Source organism: Pezoporus flaviventris, unplaced genomic scaffold, assembly GCF_033815535.1.
Source record: "Pezoporus flaviventris isolate CSIRO_AGI_PZ_B2104156 unplaced genomic scaffold, CSIRO_AGI_Pfla_v1 ptg000085l, whole genome shotgun sequence".
Lineage (NCBI taxonomy): Eukaryota > Metazoa > Chordata > Aves > Psittaciformes > Psittacidae > Pezoporus > Pezoporus flaviventris.
In genome coordinates this window covers 395707-409835 of record NW_026892633.1, presented here as the reverse complement: position 1 = coordinate 409835, position 14129 = coordinate 395707, and the positions used below count along the sequence as shown (strand labels likewise).

Below are 14129 nucleotides of genomic sequence, written 5' to 3'. Positions count from 1 at the left end.
ACTTAACACACCGATGTTTTTAGTTGTTGCTATCAGCACTGTTCTCAGGCTAAAGTCAAAACCACAGCACTGCACCAGCTACTAGGATGGAGAAAAATAACCGTTACAGCTGAACCCAGGACAGTCCTGTCTGAAAGTGATGGCTCTGTACTTGCAGGGATGATGGTGATCATCCTTAGAACTAAACTAGTTCTAGGGATGATCAGTTCCATCCTTGGAACTAGACTACATGTGTATGCTGCTGCATGAGGACCGCAGCTTGTGTACAGGGCTAGTGCTTCTCTTCAGACCTGCTGTATTACTTGTCATCTGGTAGCACTCAAGCTATCCCACAGTCATCTGCTTTAAATGAGAGCTGCACTGCAGGGCTTTGCAGTCAGTTGAGTGAAATTAAATCAGTGAAATTAAATGGTTTTTGCTAATTGGTTTCAAACTAGCAATGAGATGCCTGTCCTTCAACCACCAACAACTCTCTTGTTTTGTGTAGTCTGTGAGCGTACCTGGTACTGCACCTTCCATTGCTCCAAAAGGGAAATTCCCTCGGGAAAGAAGGGGACAGAACCAGGTCTTCAGCAGTTTCGGGTTGGGTTTGCTGTTTTGATCTTAAAACACACTAGCAAGTTTGCAGCTGAAGAAGAGATGGGCAAAAAAGGTGAGTGATGAAAGGTTGTTTCAGGATGTTCAGCCTGTTGGGAGTTGTGAGGACAGCAGGTTTTTGACTCAAAACTTCCACGCTGCCTTTTGATGCAGCCCAGGATATGGTTGGCTTTCTGGGCTGTGAGCGCACACTGAAGCTGGCTCATGTTCATTTTCTCATTGACCAACACCCCCAAGTCCTTCTCCACAAGGCTGCTCTGAATCTCTTCTCTGCCCAACCTGTAGCTGTGCCTGGGATTGTTCTGACCCAGGTGTAGGACCTTGCACTTGGCATGGTTAAACTTCATGAGGTTGGCATCAGCCCACCTCACAAGCGTGTCGAGGTCCCTCTGGATGGCATTCCTTCCCTCCAGCGTATCAACCGAACCACACAGCTTGGTGTCATCGGCAAACTTGCTGAGGGTGCACTGAGTCCCACTGTCCATGTTCCCCTTAGTGAAGCCATGTTGGCTGTCACCAAGCACCTTGTTGTTTTTCATGTGCCTTAGCATACCTTCCAAGGAGAATCTGCTCCAAGATTTTGCCAGGCACGGAGGTGAGACTGACTGGTCTGTAATTCCCCGGGTCATCCATTTTCCCCTTCTTGAAAATGGGGGTTATGTTTCCCTTTTTCCAGTCGTCGAGAACTTCACCTGACTGCCATGATTTCTCAAATATGATGGACAGTGGCTTAGCAACTTCATTCACCAGCTCCTTCAGGACCCGCGGATGGATTTCATCAGGTCCCATGGACTTGTGCACGTTCAGGTTCTTAAGATGATCTCGAACCGGATCCTCTCCTACAGTGGGCCCAAGGTCTTCATTCTCACAGTCCCTGCATCTCCCTTCCAAGACTTGGGTGGTGTGGTCAGAGCCTTTGCCATTGAAGACTGAGGCAAAGAAGTCATTGAGAACCTCAGCCTTCTCCAAATCCAGGGTAGCCAGTTCTCCCGATAGCTTCTGGAGAGGGCCCACATTGTCCCTAGTCTGTCTTTTATTTGCAATGTACCTATAGAATCCCTTTCTGTTATCTTTCACATCCCTAGCCAAGTTTAATTCTAACTGGGCTTTCCTAACCTGGTCCCTAGCTTCCCAGGCAACATCCCTGTACTCTTCCCAGGCCGCCTGTCCTTGCTTCCACCTTTTATAAGCCTCTTTTTTCCTTCAAATTTTCCTCAGCAGCTCCTTATCCGTGCAAGGAGGTCTCCTGGCCCTCCTGCTGCGCTTCCTTCTAGTTGGGACACAAAACTCCTGAGCTTGTAGCAGATGATCCTTGAATATCAGCCAACAGTCTTGGGCCCCCCTGCCCTCTAGGGCTATAGCCCATGGAACCTTACTAAGCAGGTTCCTGAAGAGGTCAAAGTCTGCTCTTTTGAAGTCCAGGGCAGTGAGCTTGCTGCACGCTCTTCTCACTGTCCTGAGGATCTCGAACTCGACCATCTTGTGATTGCTGCATCCAAGGCTGCCCTGGAGCGTCACATTTACAACGAGCCCTTCCCTGTTGGTGAGCACGAGGTCAAGCATGGCACCTCTCCTTGTCGGCTCTTCTATTACTTGCAGAAGGAAGTTGTCTTCCACACAATCGAGGAACCTCCTGGATTGCTTGTGCTGGGCCCTACCATCCCTCCAACAGATATCAGGGTGGTTGAAGTCCCCCATGAGAACAAGGGCCTGTGAGCATGAGGCTTTTCCTATTTGTCTATAGAGTGCTTCATCCACAGAGTCCTCTTGATCAGGTGGTCTGTAACAGATCCCCACAGTAATGTCTCCCATAGCTGTTTTCCCTTTAACCCTGACCCACAAACTCTCTATTGACTGATCCCCTGTCCCCAGACAGAGTTCCCTACACTCCAGCCTGTCCCTAACATAAAGGGCAACTCCTCCTCCCTGTCTGCTGGGCTTTTCTTTTCTAAAGAGCCTGTAACCTTCCATTCCAACACTTCAGTCATAGGAGCCATCCCACCATGTTTCTGTGATGCCTGTTATATCATATCCCTGTAGTCGTGCACACATCTCTAATTCCTCTTGTTTGTCCCCCTTGCTACGGGTGTTTGTATAGAGGCATCTGAGCCGAGCTCCAAATGAAGCCGGCTCATTGGCTGGGGCAGCTGGAATATCTCTACATTGCTCCGAGCATTTATTATAGGTGTTGGCAACTGACTGGGTGTGTTGGGATGGAATGATGCCCCCCTCCCCCAACACATCTAGTTTAAAGCCTCCTTGACCAGTCTGGCAAGCCTCCTACCAAAACTGCTCTTCCCCTTGTCAGAGCAGCTCCACCAGCCCCCACTAGACCTGGCCTCCCAAATTGAGTCCAATGTTCTAAATACCCAAACCCCTGACTATGGTACCACCCTTCTAACCATTTATTAACCTGGCCAATCCGCCTAGCCTTTTTAGGGTCCTCCCCTTTATCCTGGAGAATTGACGAAAAGACAACCTGAGCTCCAGAGCCCCTAACCACCTCTCCCAGGGCTCTGTAGTCCTTCTTTATGTTGTCCGGAAAACTGCTGTCTATATCACTAGCACCCACATGGATCACTAGAAGTGGGTAATAGTCAGTGGGACTTACTAGAGCAGGCAGCCTCTCTGCAACATCCCTGATCCGAGCCCCTGGTAGGCAATCACCATCACCAGCTGTCCTCCACCACAGGTCTTTGTGGCACCATCAGCACTTGGTGTTGCTGTGGAAGGGTGCCTAAGGGGTGCAGAGGTACCTTCAGTGGGATTGGGGGTCCCAGCTCAAATCTGCCAGGTCAAGATGGCACTGGGGTCCTTGCAACAGGAACTTTGGGGAGGAACAGGGCCGTGCTGGAGCATTTTTGTTATTTTTATGGCTTTTATCCTCTTTTTTTCATGAAATCTCTGCAGGTTTCTTCCGGAGGTGGGGGAAATGAAAAGTCCCAGGGCCTTGTGTTCTGCCACCTCCCCTCTGCCTGCAGTAGCCTTGCTGGGTTCAGCAGTTCTGGCAACAGTCTATGATAACCTGTTTAAATCTACCGTTGTCCCTCCTGGGGTTGCCCCCTGTGAGTCCATGCTCGCTGCTGGCTCCTGGGCAAGTCCTGTTGAGGACCTGAGGCTCCCTCGGTGTTTCTCGCCACTCTGAGTTGAGGCTCCTGGACGCTGAGCTTCCCCCCGCTCAGGTGTTGAAGGCATCCTCTCTTGAGCTACTCACCTCAGCAGTTGACCCAGTTGCCAAGTTACATGGTGTGTGCCAAAATATCACCAAATGCTGGAGAGTAGAGGCTTCCTGTGGGTGAGTTTCGCCTTTCCTCTTGCTCTGTATGGCAAAAGGAGACCAGCCCACACCTCTCGATGCCTTGTGTTTGTGTGCTGGCAACTACCTGGGCAGATGTTGAGTTGGGTCTGAGTGATGCCCACAGTGATGTTTCTGATAGTTTTCTGATAGAGCCAGCTGCAAGAGCAGAGCATGGGACACATCTGTAAAGGAGATATCTGCTCTGCCCTGCTAGGCTGGGCAAACGGGATTTGGAGCCCAGTCAGCCTTGGGGCAGCTGCTGTGTGGGACCTACTTGCAGTGGAAACCTTGGTTCTGGCCTTCAGAGACTTGTGCATTCAGGACTGTATCCTGCAACACATGGAGCCTGGGCGTTGCTAATCACACTGTCTGCACAGTGTGCAGGTCAGAGGTGCTGGGTTTCACAGACAGGTCTTCCATGGAGGTCTATTTAAAGCTGGTTCCTCAACGGCTGCCTCTGCTAAAGGCTGTGAGTCAGAGAAGCAACTGCATTGTGGGCCTGGGAAGAAAGGCATCTGTGAGCTCCCTTCCATCCCTCCCTGCTTGCAGGTAGCGAGAGGCAGAGGAGACAGGGAATGGGGAAAATGGGGTCTGGCCTTGTTCTGCCACTGCCTCTCCAGCCCTCCTCCTTCCTTAGGTGCATTGGTGTTGCCAGGTGAAGTTGAACAGGGTGTTGATTCCCAAAAAGACGTGTTTTAAGCATGTGTCCCTCCCATAGTGTTTGTTACCCAAGCAAGCCATTTAAACAAAGTCCTGTAAGGGCTCAGTTGTCCTCTGCTGGCTGTGGGTCATGCACCACAGCCACGCACAACCAGGTCAAGAAATCTATCCCTGCTGTAGCTTGTGGCTATGTCTTTTTTGCTCCCTGCTCACTTTCTTCAGTGGGTTGCTCAGAAGCATTAGGATCATCCTAGCTCATGAGGATACAGTGCAGCTTGTGGCCTGGAGGCTGGTAAAGCTCTGTGTGTGTAAGTGATGCTTGTGTGTTGTCAAATGATTTCCCAGAGCAATACTGGGTGGGGGTGGGAGGCTGTTTGGAGCCTGCCCTAAGTAAGGCAAGATCCTGAGGATCTCGGCATGGGCCTGGGGGGGGATCCAGGGCTAGAGCTGCTTTCTTGGAATGTGAATTTCAGTCCCCTGCTCTGGGATTTTTCCTGAAGCTGCCAAGTGGTGCCATGATGGCAGCTGGCTCCAGTTCTGATGCAGTCGGTGATTTGACTGAGCTGTGGGATGATCCTTGTCTATTAGGAAGGGCAGAGAGGTCTGGTCCTGCTGCAGCCCTGTGACTGTCTCACCTTGCCCTACCTGTGTGAGAGCACAGTCCAGGAGTCAGGCTGGCACTGCTGCCAGTGACAGAGCAGATGGCAAACCTGGAGCCAGTTATGACTTGGCGTGGGAGCAACAGGGTGATGAGGTCTCCAGTGACAGTGCTGGTGGCATGGTGCAGGTTAAATTGCAGGAGTAGCTGCAGGAGGACACAGAGCAGAGGAGGGTAGCAAATGTGTGCTGGCAACAAGCATGTCCCTGAGACTCTGAGCTGAGTTCTCCTTGGCCCCACAAGCATTCCTGTGCTGTAGAGTTGCATTAGCCTTTATTCTGGGATAGAGGGGAGCCTCTGAGGCTGTCTCTACCTTTTGTGTTTCCCCACCCTATTCTCCTTTAGGTTAATGTTTTCCTCTTCCCTGCCCCACCTTGAGCACTTGGAAACCTTACCCATGTGTTCCCAACCTGCCTCCTCTGAATGAAGTTACAGATGTTGTCAAGTCACCATGGTGACTTTGCATGTGAACTGAGAGTTGAGATCATCTGTGCCAACTCAGTGTGCTCTGAAGGGCATGCTCTTTCCTCCTTGAACAGGCAATCTGCCTGTCTCCTGCTGGAAAGAAGTCATGGCAGGGCTGAATGATTCCAGTAGTATTTCACGGGGGCTCTCACATCCTGTCTGGATTCCCTAGTGTGTAGCCCTGACAGGTCTGAGACCAGGACAAGCCCTTGGGAGCAGCAGCATTCACAAGGGATCTGTAATGGGGTCAGTGATAGGAGGCAAGTGGGGTACAGGACATAAAATTAATCTAAATCTCTTGTATTTATTAATCGCAAGTATTTATTTTTGTTTCCCTTTTTTTTCTTCCTCCCTCCCCAAATTTGTTTTAGCAACTGTACCAGATCCTGACAGACTATGATATTCGGTTTTATATGCATGAGCTGCTGAAGGTGAGTGGCATTGCATGTGGAAGTCTGGATGGGGACACCAGGAATGAGAGAGGTAGTAGCAGGGCACATGGGGCACTGCTACTAAACAGTTGCCTCTCACGTTCAGTGCAGAATCCATGTCTCATAACTTGGGAAGGTTTGGGAAGAGATCTGGTTATCTAGCTTGTTGCTGTGAGGTATTGCAGCTGAACTGGGAACCTTTGGTCACTTCCAAAAGTGTCCGATTCTCTGGGGTCTGTTTTTTCCCTGTGGAGCATTTGTGATTATTAGATACCAGGTAGATCTGTGCTCGGTCCCTGTGTTTCTAGCACTGTTGGGCTGCTATGAGGAAAATCAATTCCCTCCCAGCCAGACCCAGTACAAACATTGGGAGGTATTTGCAGAGCTGGGGAACTGGGGACTCTTCAGCATGCTGAGGAGAGCAGGAGGGATTGCCACCTCCAGGCTTGCTTCTGCTGCAGTATTCAAATAGAAGGTGTCTTCTGCCCACTTGGTCTTTAGACCCCTGCATCTCTGGGTGAGGGATCTAGGACACTTCAAGCCCAAGTTGTGGTCACAGAACCCCCATGGATGTGGTCTTGGGGAATGAAGCTTCTGGTTGTGCTGGCTGTTATGTGTTGATATAACACTGGTGTTTTCCTTTGAGACCTCCCAGCCAAGGCTTTCCCTGCCCCTCTGATGAAGGGGGCGGGAATTTAGGGTGCCCTAAATACTTCCTCTTGACTAGCCTGGTTTACACCTCCCCATAGAAATGCTCATGGAGTCACATGGCAGATCTGAGATCTGATGCACTGCCCCTCTGGGGTCTGCAGCCACAGGCCATGGGAGGCAGCAGGATATAGGGAGAGGTGACAGGTTTCAGCTGATCCCAGGGCTGTTCTGTGCTGACCTGCTGGAGCAGGTGTCAGGTCCCAGTAGGGCCTCAGGACTTTGGGCTGACACTTTGTAGGCCCCCTGCCTCTGGAAATGTGTAGGACAGACTAGGGAAAGCCCTTTGTGCTTCAGGGCTTCATGACTGCAGGTTTCCTGCAATACATCTAGTGGCCTTGAGGAAGGCTTTCTTCTCTGCAGTCTTAAGCTTGCTGCACCTGCCTGCAAGGGAAAGACCTTCCTACTGAGGGCAGCCCTGGATTAGAGTGGGAAGGATGGTGAGGTTTAGATGATCCAGCCTTGAAACAAGCAAGACACTAGAACAGCTTCATCCCTGAAAGCAGTCTGTCTGACCTGTTACAGATTTCCTGTACTGGAGATCCCAGGACTGCCATTTGCTGTGACTCCTGTTGGCTGTGAGGCCATGTGTCAGTGCAGGGGTATCCCTCAGGCCTTTGCTGTGATGGAAGCTGCTGCCTCCTCTGCTTCCTGCTGCAGCTGCGGCCCAGGGACAACATTACGTCCCTGACACTGATGTCTTGGATATTGAATGACTGCAGGCTGTACCCTCCTTCCGTGCTGCTGGAGGTCTTGGAGCATCTGATAGATATTGATGGATGGGTGTCCCTCCCCCTTGGCGATGGGAAAACAACATTCTCGCCCCTTTGCTCAATGTAACAGCTGCAGGAGGGTGAATGGTGCAAGGTCATGGAGCTGGAGAGTTCATGTACTCCTGCCTTCAAGCTTTAGGTAGCTTTGCTCGCCCTCACATGCCATCAACTTGCCTTTTGTAAGTGCTGGTTTGGCTTAAATGAGCAGGGCAGAGGTGACTTTCTAGCTTAAGTGTGTTTTGGGACACAGGTGGAAAGTAGCACTTGAAGGCCATAAGGTCTATGTATGTAAGAATCATCCTTTCCTGGGGAATAGAGTGGAACCTAGGAAGCACAGTGCTCACCAGGCTGGAGCACTGGGATGCCTCTCTGCATCGTGTTCTTCAAAGACTGTTCAGGGAGCACAGTTCCAGGATCTGGGACTGCAGTAGGACACAAGGTCTTGTTGCTAGCTTGTAAATTCCTCACATACAGCATAAGAGGTGAAGATGCCAGTTTCTCATGCCAAGGTTGCAGCACTTGCTGTGCACAGGGCAGTCGTGCCCCTGGCTGAGAACTGACTGTTCTACTGCTGTGCCCGTGGTTACAGACTTGTCTAATGTATGTGCTTGTGTGTTCCAGGCCCTGGATTACTGTCACAGCATGGGGATCATGCACAGGGACGTCAAACCCCACAATGTCATGATAGATCACCAGCAGAAAAAGGTACTGTGGCACCAGGGCTTACAAGCAGGGGGTTTCCAGGGAAACTCTGCCATCTCTGTACCCATAGCCTGGGCAGCTGGACTTACCCTTGTAACCTTTCTTTACCACCTCCCCTCCACTGTTCCGCTGCAGGAAATGGCCAAAGTCCCACTGGAGGGCACCACAGTGGGAATGCATAGCTTAGAGGTTCTTCACCCCAGCCAAGCACGCTGGGTTTCTTTGCTGAGAGGAGCAGGTCTGGGCCATCAGTCTCCAACTGGGGAGGCTGCAGAGACCCTAGGCAGAAGGAGGGTGGCCTTGTCTGAAATACATGTGAATGTTTTTCCCTAGGGAACATAAGCTCATCCTATAGTACTGTGGTGGCTGTACAGGCAAGGTGAGGTTTATGAGGGGGAAATCTCTTCCTAGACCTGCTGTCCTTCAGTAATGCAGCAGGTTGTTCATCCCTGGACTGTGAAGGAGATGGTCTGGCTTGCAGGATGTAGTGGGCCCCCTCCTACCTTGTTTCTTGCTTTCAGTGCCCAGTTAAGATCAACTCTGCCTTTGGGCCAGCTCCTCTAAACAGCAGGATAAGACTGTGAATAGGCTTTTGCCTGTTCCCTGGTGCACAGGGACCTGTCTGCTGTGGCTGCTGGTGCTGGTGAGGACCCAGTTGCCTGGAAGTACCAGTGTGCTTGGACTCAGGCAGAGGAGCTCTCAAAGCTGGGCTTTTCCCCAGCAGCTGGTTATGGGGGAAGAGACTGACCAGAACTCTAAGAGCATCTCCTGTCCTCAGAGCACCTCCCTGCATCCCAGGCTCCACGCGAACATCACAGCATTGAGAGGGTTGGCCAGTGCGGCTTCACCTAAGTGGCTCGTCCTGGGGCTCCTGACTCTGTGTCTCTTTATTGCATGTTCAGCTGCGGCTCATAGACTGGGGTTTGGCCGAATTCTACCACCCAGCTCAGGAATACAATGTCCGTGTGGCTTCTAGGTACTTCAAAGGACCAGAGCTGCTTGTGGACTACCAAGTAAGAGTCTGCCTCCTCCTTGCTAGCCAGTGATACCACTTGCGGCTGCATTTTGGCCACATTTGGGGTGTCTGGTTGTGTCTGCCAGGGCATTGCCTGGGTTGTAAAGAGGCCGGCTGTGAAGTGAAAAGGCTGAGGTTGCCTGTGCAGCTGGGGAACCGGGCTGTGGTGAGCATGCCTCTTCTCACAGCATCTCCTTTTTTCCCTCAGATGTATGACTACAGCTTAGACATGTGGAGTTTAGGTTGTATGCTGGCAAGCATGATCTTCCGAAAGGAGCCTTTCTTCCACGGCCAGGACAATTATGACCAAGTAAAGACTTTGCTACCTGGCTTATTCCATGAGATGTTTGTCACCACCTCATCTCTGTGTGTACAGTGGGGAGGTTCTGGGGATCAGACCACCAGGCTGGGAGGATGTTGCTATGTGCTTAGTTAAGCCATCTGGGATTATGCTTCACTGGCTTCTGTAGGAGACTTGTTTTCTGCACATGTTGCAAAAACAAGTTTCAAGGGAGATATTCCTTCCATCTGGGATGTTTCCAGAAGGAGAGCTCCTCAGATTTGGGTAGCTCTGCCTCTGCAAAAGAGTGGTGGCCTGTCCTGCTCCCTCTCAACATGCCTTTTGTTCCAGCTGGTTCGCATCGCAAAGGTCCTGGGCACAGATGAACTGTATGGGTATCTCAAGAAATACCACATAGAACTGGACCCACACTTCAATGATATCCTGGGCCAGTAAGTGGAGAAGCGAAATGCTGCCTTTTTTCTTTGTTACACATAGGTAAATGGATGCCCATCCCCTTGGACTCTCAGAAAAGGCCTGCTTTGATCTTCAGGGTCATAGTGCTGCTTGCAGGCCTCTGTCTGGCTGCTCATGTCATCTTAGGAGGTCACTGAAATGCAGACTCTGCTTTTGCCTCTCCCATGATCCACAAGCTATCCCTTGTTTCTTCCTTCTCCTACTCATTGACATTCTAGAAGTGGAGATGTAGACACTGGAGGTGAGTGCAGGCTGAGGGGCTAAACGTCTCCCAGATGAGGTTTCTGGAAAGGACAAGAGGTGGGTGTCATAGCAAGGACAGGTCCCAACAAGCTGGCTGGCAAGCCAGAGCACTTCTGGTCCTAAGGGTATCATCCTGCCTGCTGCATCCTGTTGTCTAGGCCCTGTAGGCAGAAGGGAATGTGCAATATTGGGCCTTTCCCAGGTGTAGGACATCCACACAACAGTATACATAAAGAAGAGGGCTCTCCCACTTTGGCAAGTGCTTGCTGAGCAGTAGCTTGTGCAGGGAAGAGCTGTAGCAGTCTGTTGTAGCCCTGTCTTCTCAGAGGTGGACAGTGGCAGGGCTGTGCTGGTGGGATCTGGGCAGTGACTGCTGGTCCCCTTGTAGGCATTCCCGGAAGCGCTGGGAGAACTTCATTCACAGCGAGAACAGACACCTGATCAGTCCTGAAGTTCTAGACCTCCTGGACAAGCTCCTGAGATATGACCATCAACAGAGGCTGACCGCCAAGGAGGCAATGGACCACCCCTATTTCTGTGAGTGTGGAGAAGCCGGGATGGAGAGGGGTCTCTGTGGGGCAAATTCCAGCTCCCTGCTCTGTGAAAGCCTTGGCAGCTCTGTGGGTTTTGAGGGCAGTTCTCTGGAAGGGTTTGCCAGGATGGAGCTTCCGCTTTATTAAATGCTGTTTCCCCTTCCTGCCTGGTCCTGGTCTCCTGCAGATCCAGTGGTGAAGGAGCAGTCCCAGCCCAGCTCAGAAAATGCTGTGCTCTCCAGTGGCCTGACAACAATACGATGAAGTCTGGAAAACAACATTTAATTCAAGAAGTTTACAAATAAAAGTAAAACCTTCGGTCACACAGTGAAGGGAAAAGAACCCAAGGACACCCCCCCCTTCCCCTCCCCTTTATACTTGGCAGAAATCTAACCGGGGGGGTGGGGGGGGGTGGGTCATAAACCTCAGTTCCTCTCTGGTGGTTGTGGCTAATGTAACTCTAAACATGTGGTACCAAAACCCTGGGCAGATGGCCTTGCAAGAGCTAAACATGTAGTGATTTCCCCAGGGCTCAACACAACTGATTCTGGTTCACATCTCTACAGATCCTTCTCCTCCTTCTCAGTCCAGCCTTCCCTAGCACACTGGTGGGGACAAATTGGTCCTTCCACCATCAGCTCTTAACATGCCTCTTTCTTAACATGCCTTTCTGACTTGTAGACTGGAACCAAATTCAGGCTGGAGGTCATCAGGTGCAACTCTTGTTTGGTGGTCCAAGTCCTACTGCTCACTCTGGGCTTGAATTTGGCCCTTGAATTCCAGTTTCAGTTGTTGATTACTGGGGTGGTTGGGGGGAGGTTCAACAAAAAACAGCCCCACAAACCCAGCAGCATCTCAGGATTGGTTTGGAGCATTAAAATGAAGGTGTTAATTCATGTTTCTGGGAAGAGGTGAGATCTCTCCAGGTATGTTTGACAAAGGCTCTCTCCGAGAGGAAACTCAATAGACCTGCTTTGGAAACTTGTGAATGTGAGGGCTACTCTCGAGGCCAGAGAGAGGAGGGACTGTCCAGGCGTTCCCACTGAGCTCAGGAAAATCTGTGTTGCAAGATTTCTTGTGCTAGGTGTGCAGCCACGTACCTCATGACGTGGCTGCTGTGAAAATTCATGCCAGAGCACAGCTCTGGAACAGTTCAGCATTGTAGGATGGAGGAGTGGAGAGAGGAGGCTGTGGGGGGGGAGGATCAGCAAGCAGCAGCGTGGTCTGTTGGGGAGGGGGTTGTGCAGCTACTGATCCAGGACTTGGGATCCCACCTCCTGTTTTAACCAAGCCAGCCATTTGTTGATGGGTGCCAATCCTGTGGGGGGGGGTGGGGGGTTCATCTTGTGGGTTCTTTCATCAGATCCCTCGATGGCTTTATAGCCCCACAGTTCACAGTTGCCTCCTCTACTTGTTCTGTGACTTCATCAAGTGGTTCTGGTGACACTCAAACCTAGAAGCTGGAGAGTGTTTTCCCACCAGCACCTAAACACAGAATTTCCTTCTGCGGCATTGGCGAAAGAGTTGATTTTTTTAATAAGGTTGCAATGTTTCTATTTCACACAACTGTTTACATTCCATATTTCAATAAAGTTCTATTGGCATTGATAGTAGGTCAATCCATTTGTATAATTCACCAAAACAAATAAATATATATATGTCTGAACGTCTGCAGTCTCCAGTCTATGGGATAGCCAGGAGTGAGAGCTGAAGGCATGGCCTCCTTGAGGAGGTCAGGTTGTCTCTTCCAGTCCCTCTTGTCTGAGTATTTTGGCATCACTTAGTCTTTGGTTGCAGTTTTTCATGCTGTCAGCTCTGAGGCTTTCACTTTGTCAGGTTGTCTCTCCTTGCGTGGGGCCACAGAGGAGGTGCAAGGGTTTGGGGTCGGCTCTTGTGGTGCGTTGGACTGCAGCAGCCAGTGCCTGAGGTCCCAGTCTTGGTCTCTGTTCCATGGCTGCTCAGATGAGAAGTCACTGGCACATGGCTGGAAGCTGGGGGCCTCTCCATGTGCAGACCCTCATGCTTGTCTCCTCTCAGCCTGGGTGGATGGCTTTTTCTGAAGAAGTGGTGAGCAGGGAGTAGCTCTTTCCTTCCATCTCAGACTGTGACTGGTGCAGGAGCTCAGTCAGTTGTCAGTGATGGGGTGAGGAACAACTGGTACTGCCATCCTACAGGACCCTCACTGACATGAATTCTCCTGCAGATGCTGCTGAAGGCTTTGGTGCTTCCAGCCCTGTCCCTCCTTCTCCCACCCCTTACGGGCTGCTAGGCCTGAGGGCATGGAGTGCCCTTAAGCTGTGCTAATGCTAGCAGGGTTGGTTTGGAGTTTTAACATCAGTTTCTGAACTGATTTTAAATGTGTATTGAATTGCTCCATTGAGGAGAGGCAAGATCAGGTGATTCTCATGGCCTGTCCAAGTTGCTGTGGGGAAAACTTGTTTTCCAGCTCTTGTGTGTTGGCATTCCCAGCTTCTGGAGAGTCGAGGCAGAAGAGGCATGGGGGAGAAGGGATTCAGTGTGGGAATTATGAATAGGTGAAAAACATTTATTGTTGTATACAGGTGCTTGACAGTGTCCAAACCTGATGGTGGAGTTTCATGGTGGTGCTTCAAGAAGTCTCAGTTCTGTAAACTTGAGTAAGCAAATATTTCATGGTGCCCTCAAGCAGAGGAAGAGATGCTCTTTCCAGACAGTGGAATGGGTAAATGGCTTTCCCTGCTTGCAGTAACCAAAGAGGCTAGAACAACCTGCCCCATATCTCCCCACATCCTACCTCAGCTCTAGGGTAGGATGAGCTTCAACAGATCCATCCTGGAGGGAGACACAGGAGCTGAGCAGGTGTAGCCTGGGACTGAGGACCCCAAGGGCAGTATGGACGCTTGGTTGCAGTTCAGGCTGGTTCCTCTTCACACCCAGCACTTGGAGCAGGAAACCCTGCTCTCCTCTGGACCTCAGCAAAGCACTGTCCTGCCTGAAGGCACAGCTGGGAACCAGAGAAGACCATGTCTTCCCCATCTTGTCTGTGCCTGTTGCAAGTGTTCTATGGCACAATGGAAGCTTTTAGTGGGACTAGAGGAGATGGTTGTGGCAGCAGAGAGAGACAACACAGAAGGTTGGGGAGAAGAATGTGTCTGACTGCCTGGGAAAGTGCTGCTTTGCTGGACTGTGTCTCCCCCTTGCCCTGCCTTCCCCTCTACCCCTTCCAAAGCAGCTAAGGATCCCTCGTGGTCACCACATCCACAGGGACATGCAAAGGGTGGCCAGGTGGCAGGACATGGGGCAGCGTGCC

The 14129-nt window shown here is 51.0% G+C and overlaps 1 protein-coding gene across 2 annotated transcripts in view; it reads left to right on the top strand.

Moving 5' to 3' along the window:
- LOC133280694 (casein kinase II subunit alpha'-like) overlaps positions 1-12506 on the top strand; it is a 34124-nt gene extending 21618 nt beyond the window's left edge. The window contains exons 5-11 of one of the 2 annotated variants that reach the window (XM_061475611.1): positions 6050-6109; positions 8212-8295; positions 9195-9305; positions 9516-9617; positions 9939-10039; positions 10696-10844; positions 11028-12506. In XM_061475611.1, coding sequence (XP_061331595.1) covers positions 6050-6109; positions 8212-8295; positions 9195-9305; positions 9516-9617; positions 9939-10039; positions 10696-10844; positions 11028-11104 — 684 coding nt within the window. In that variant the 3' untranslated portion in view covers positions 11105-12506. The remainder of the gene's footprint in view (positions 1-6049; positions 6110-8211; positions 8296-9194; positions 9306-9515; positions 9618-9938; positions 10040-10695; positions 10845-11027) is intronic. The other variant, XM_061475612.1, reaches the window with a different exon arrangement.
- Positions 12507-14129: the final 1623 nt, after the last annotated feature.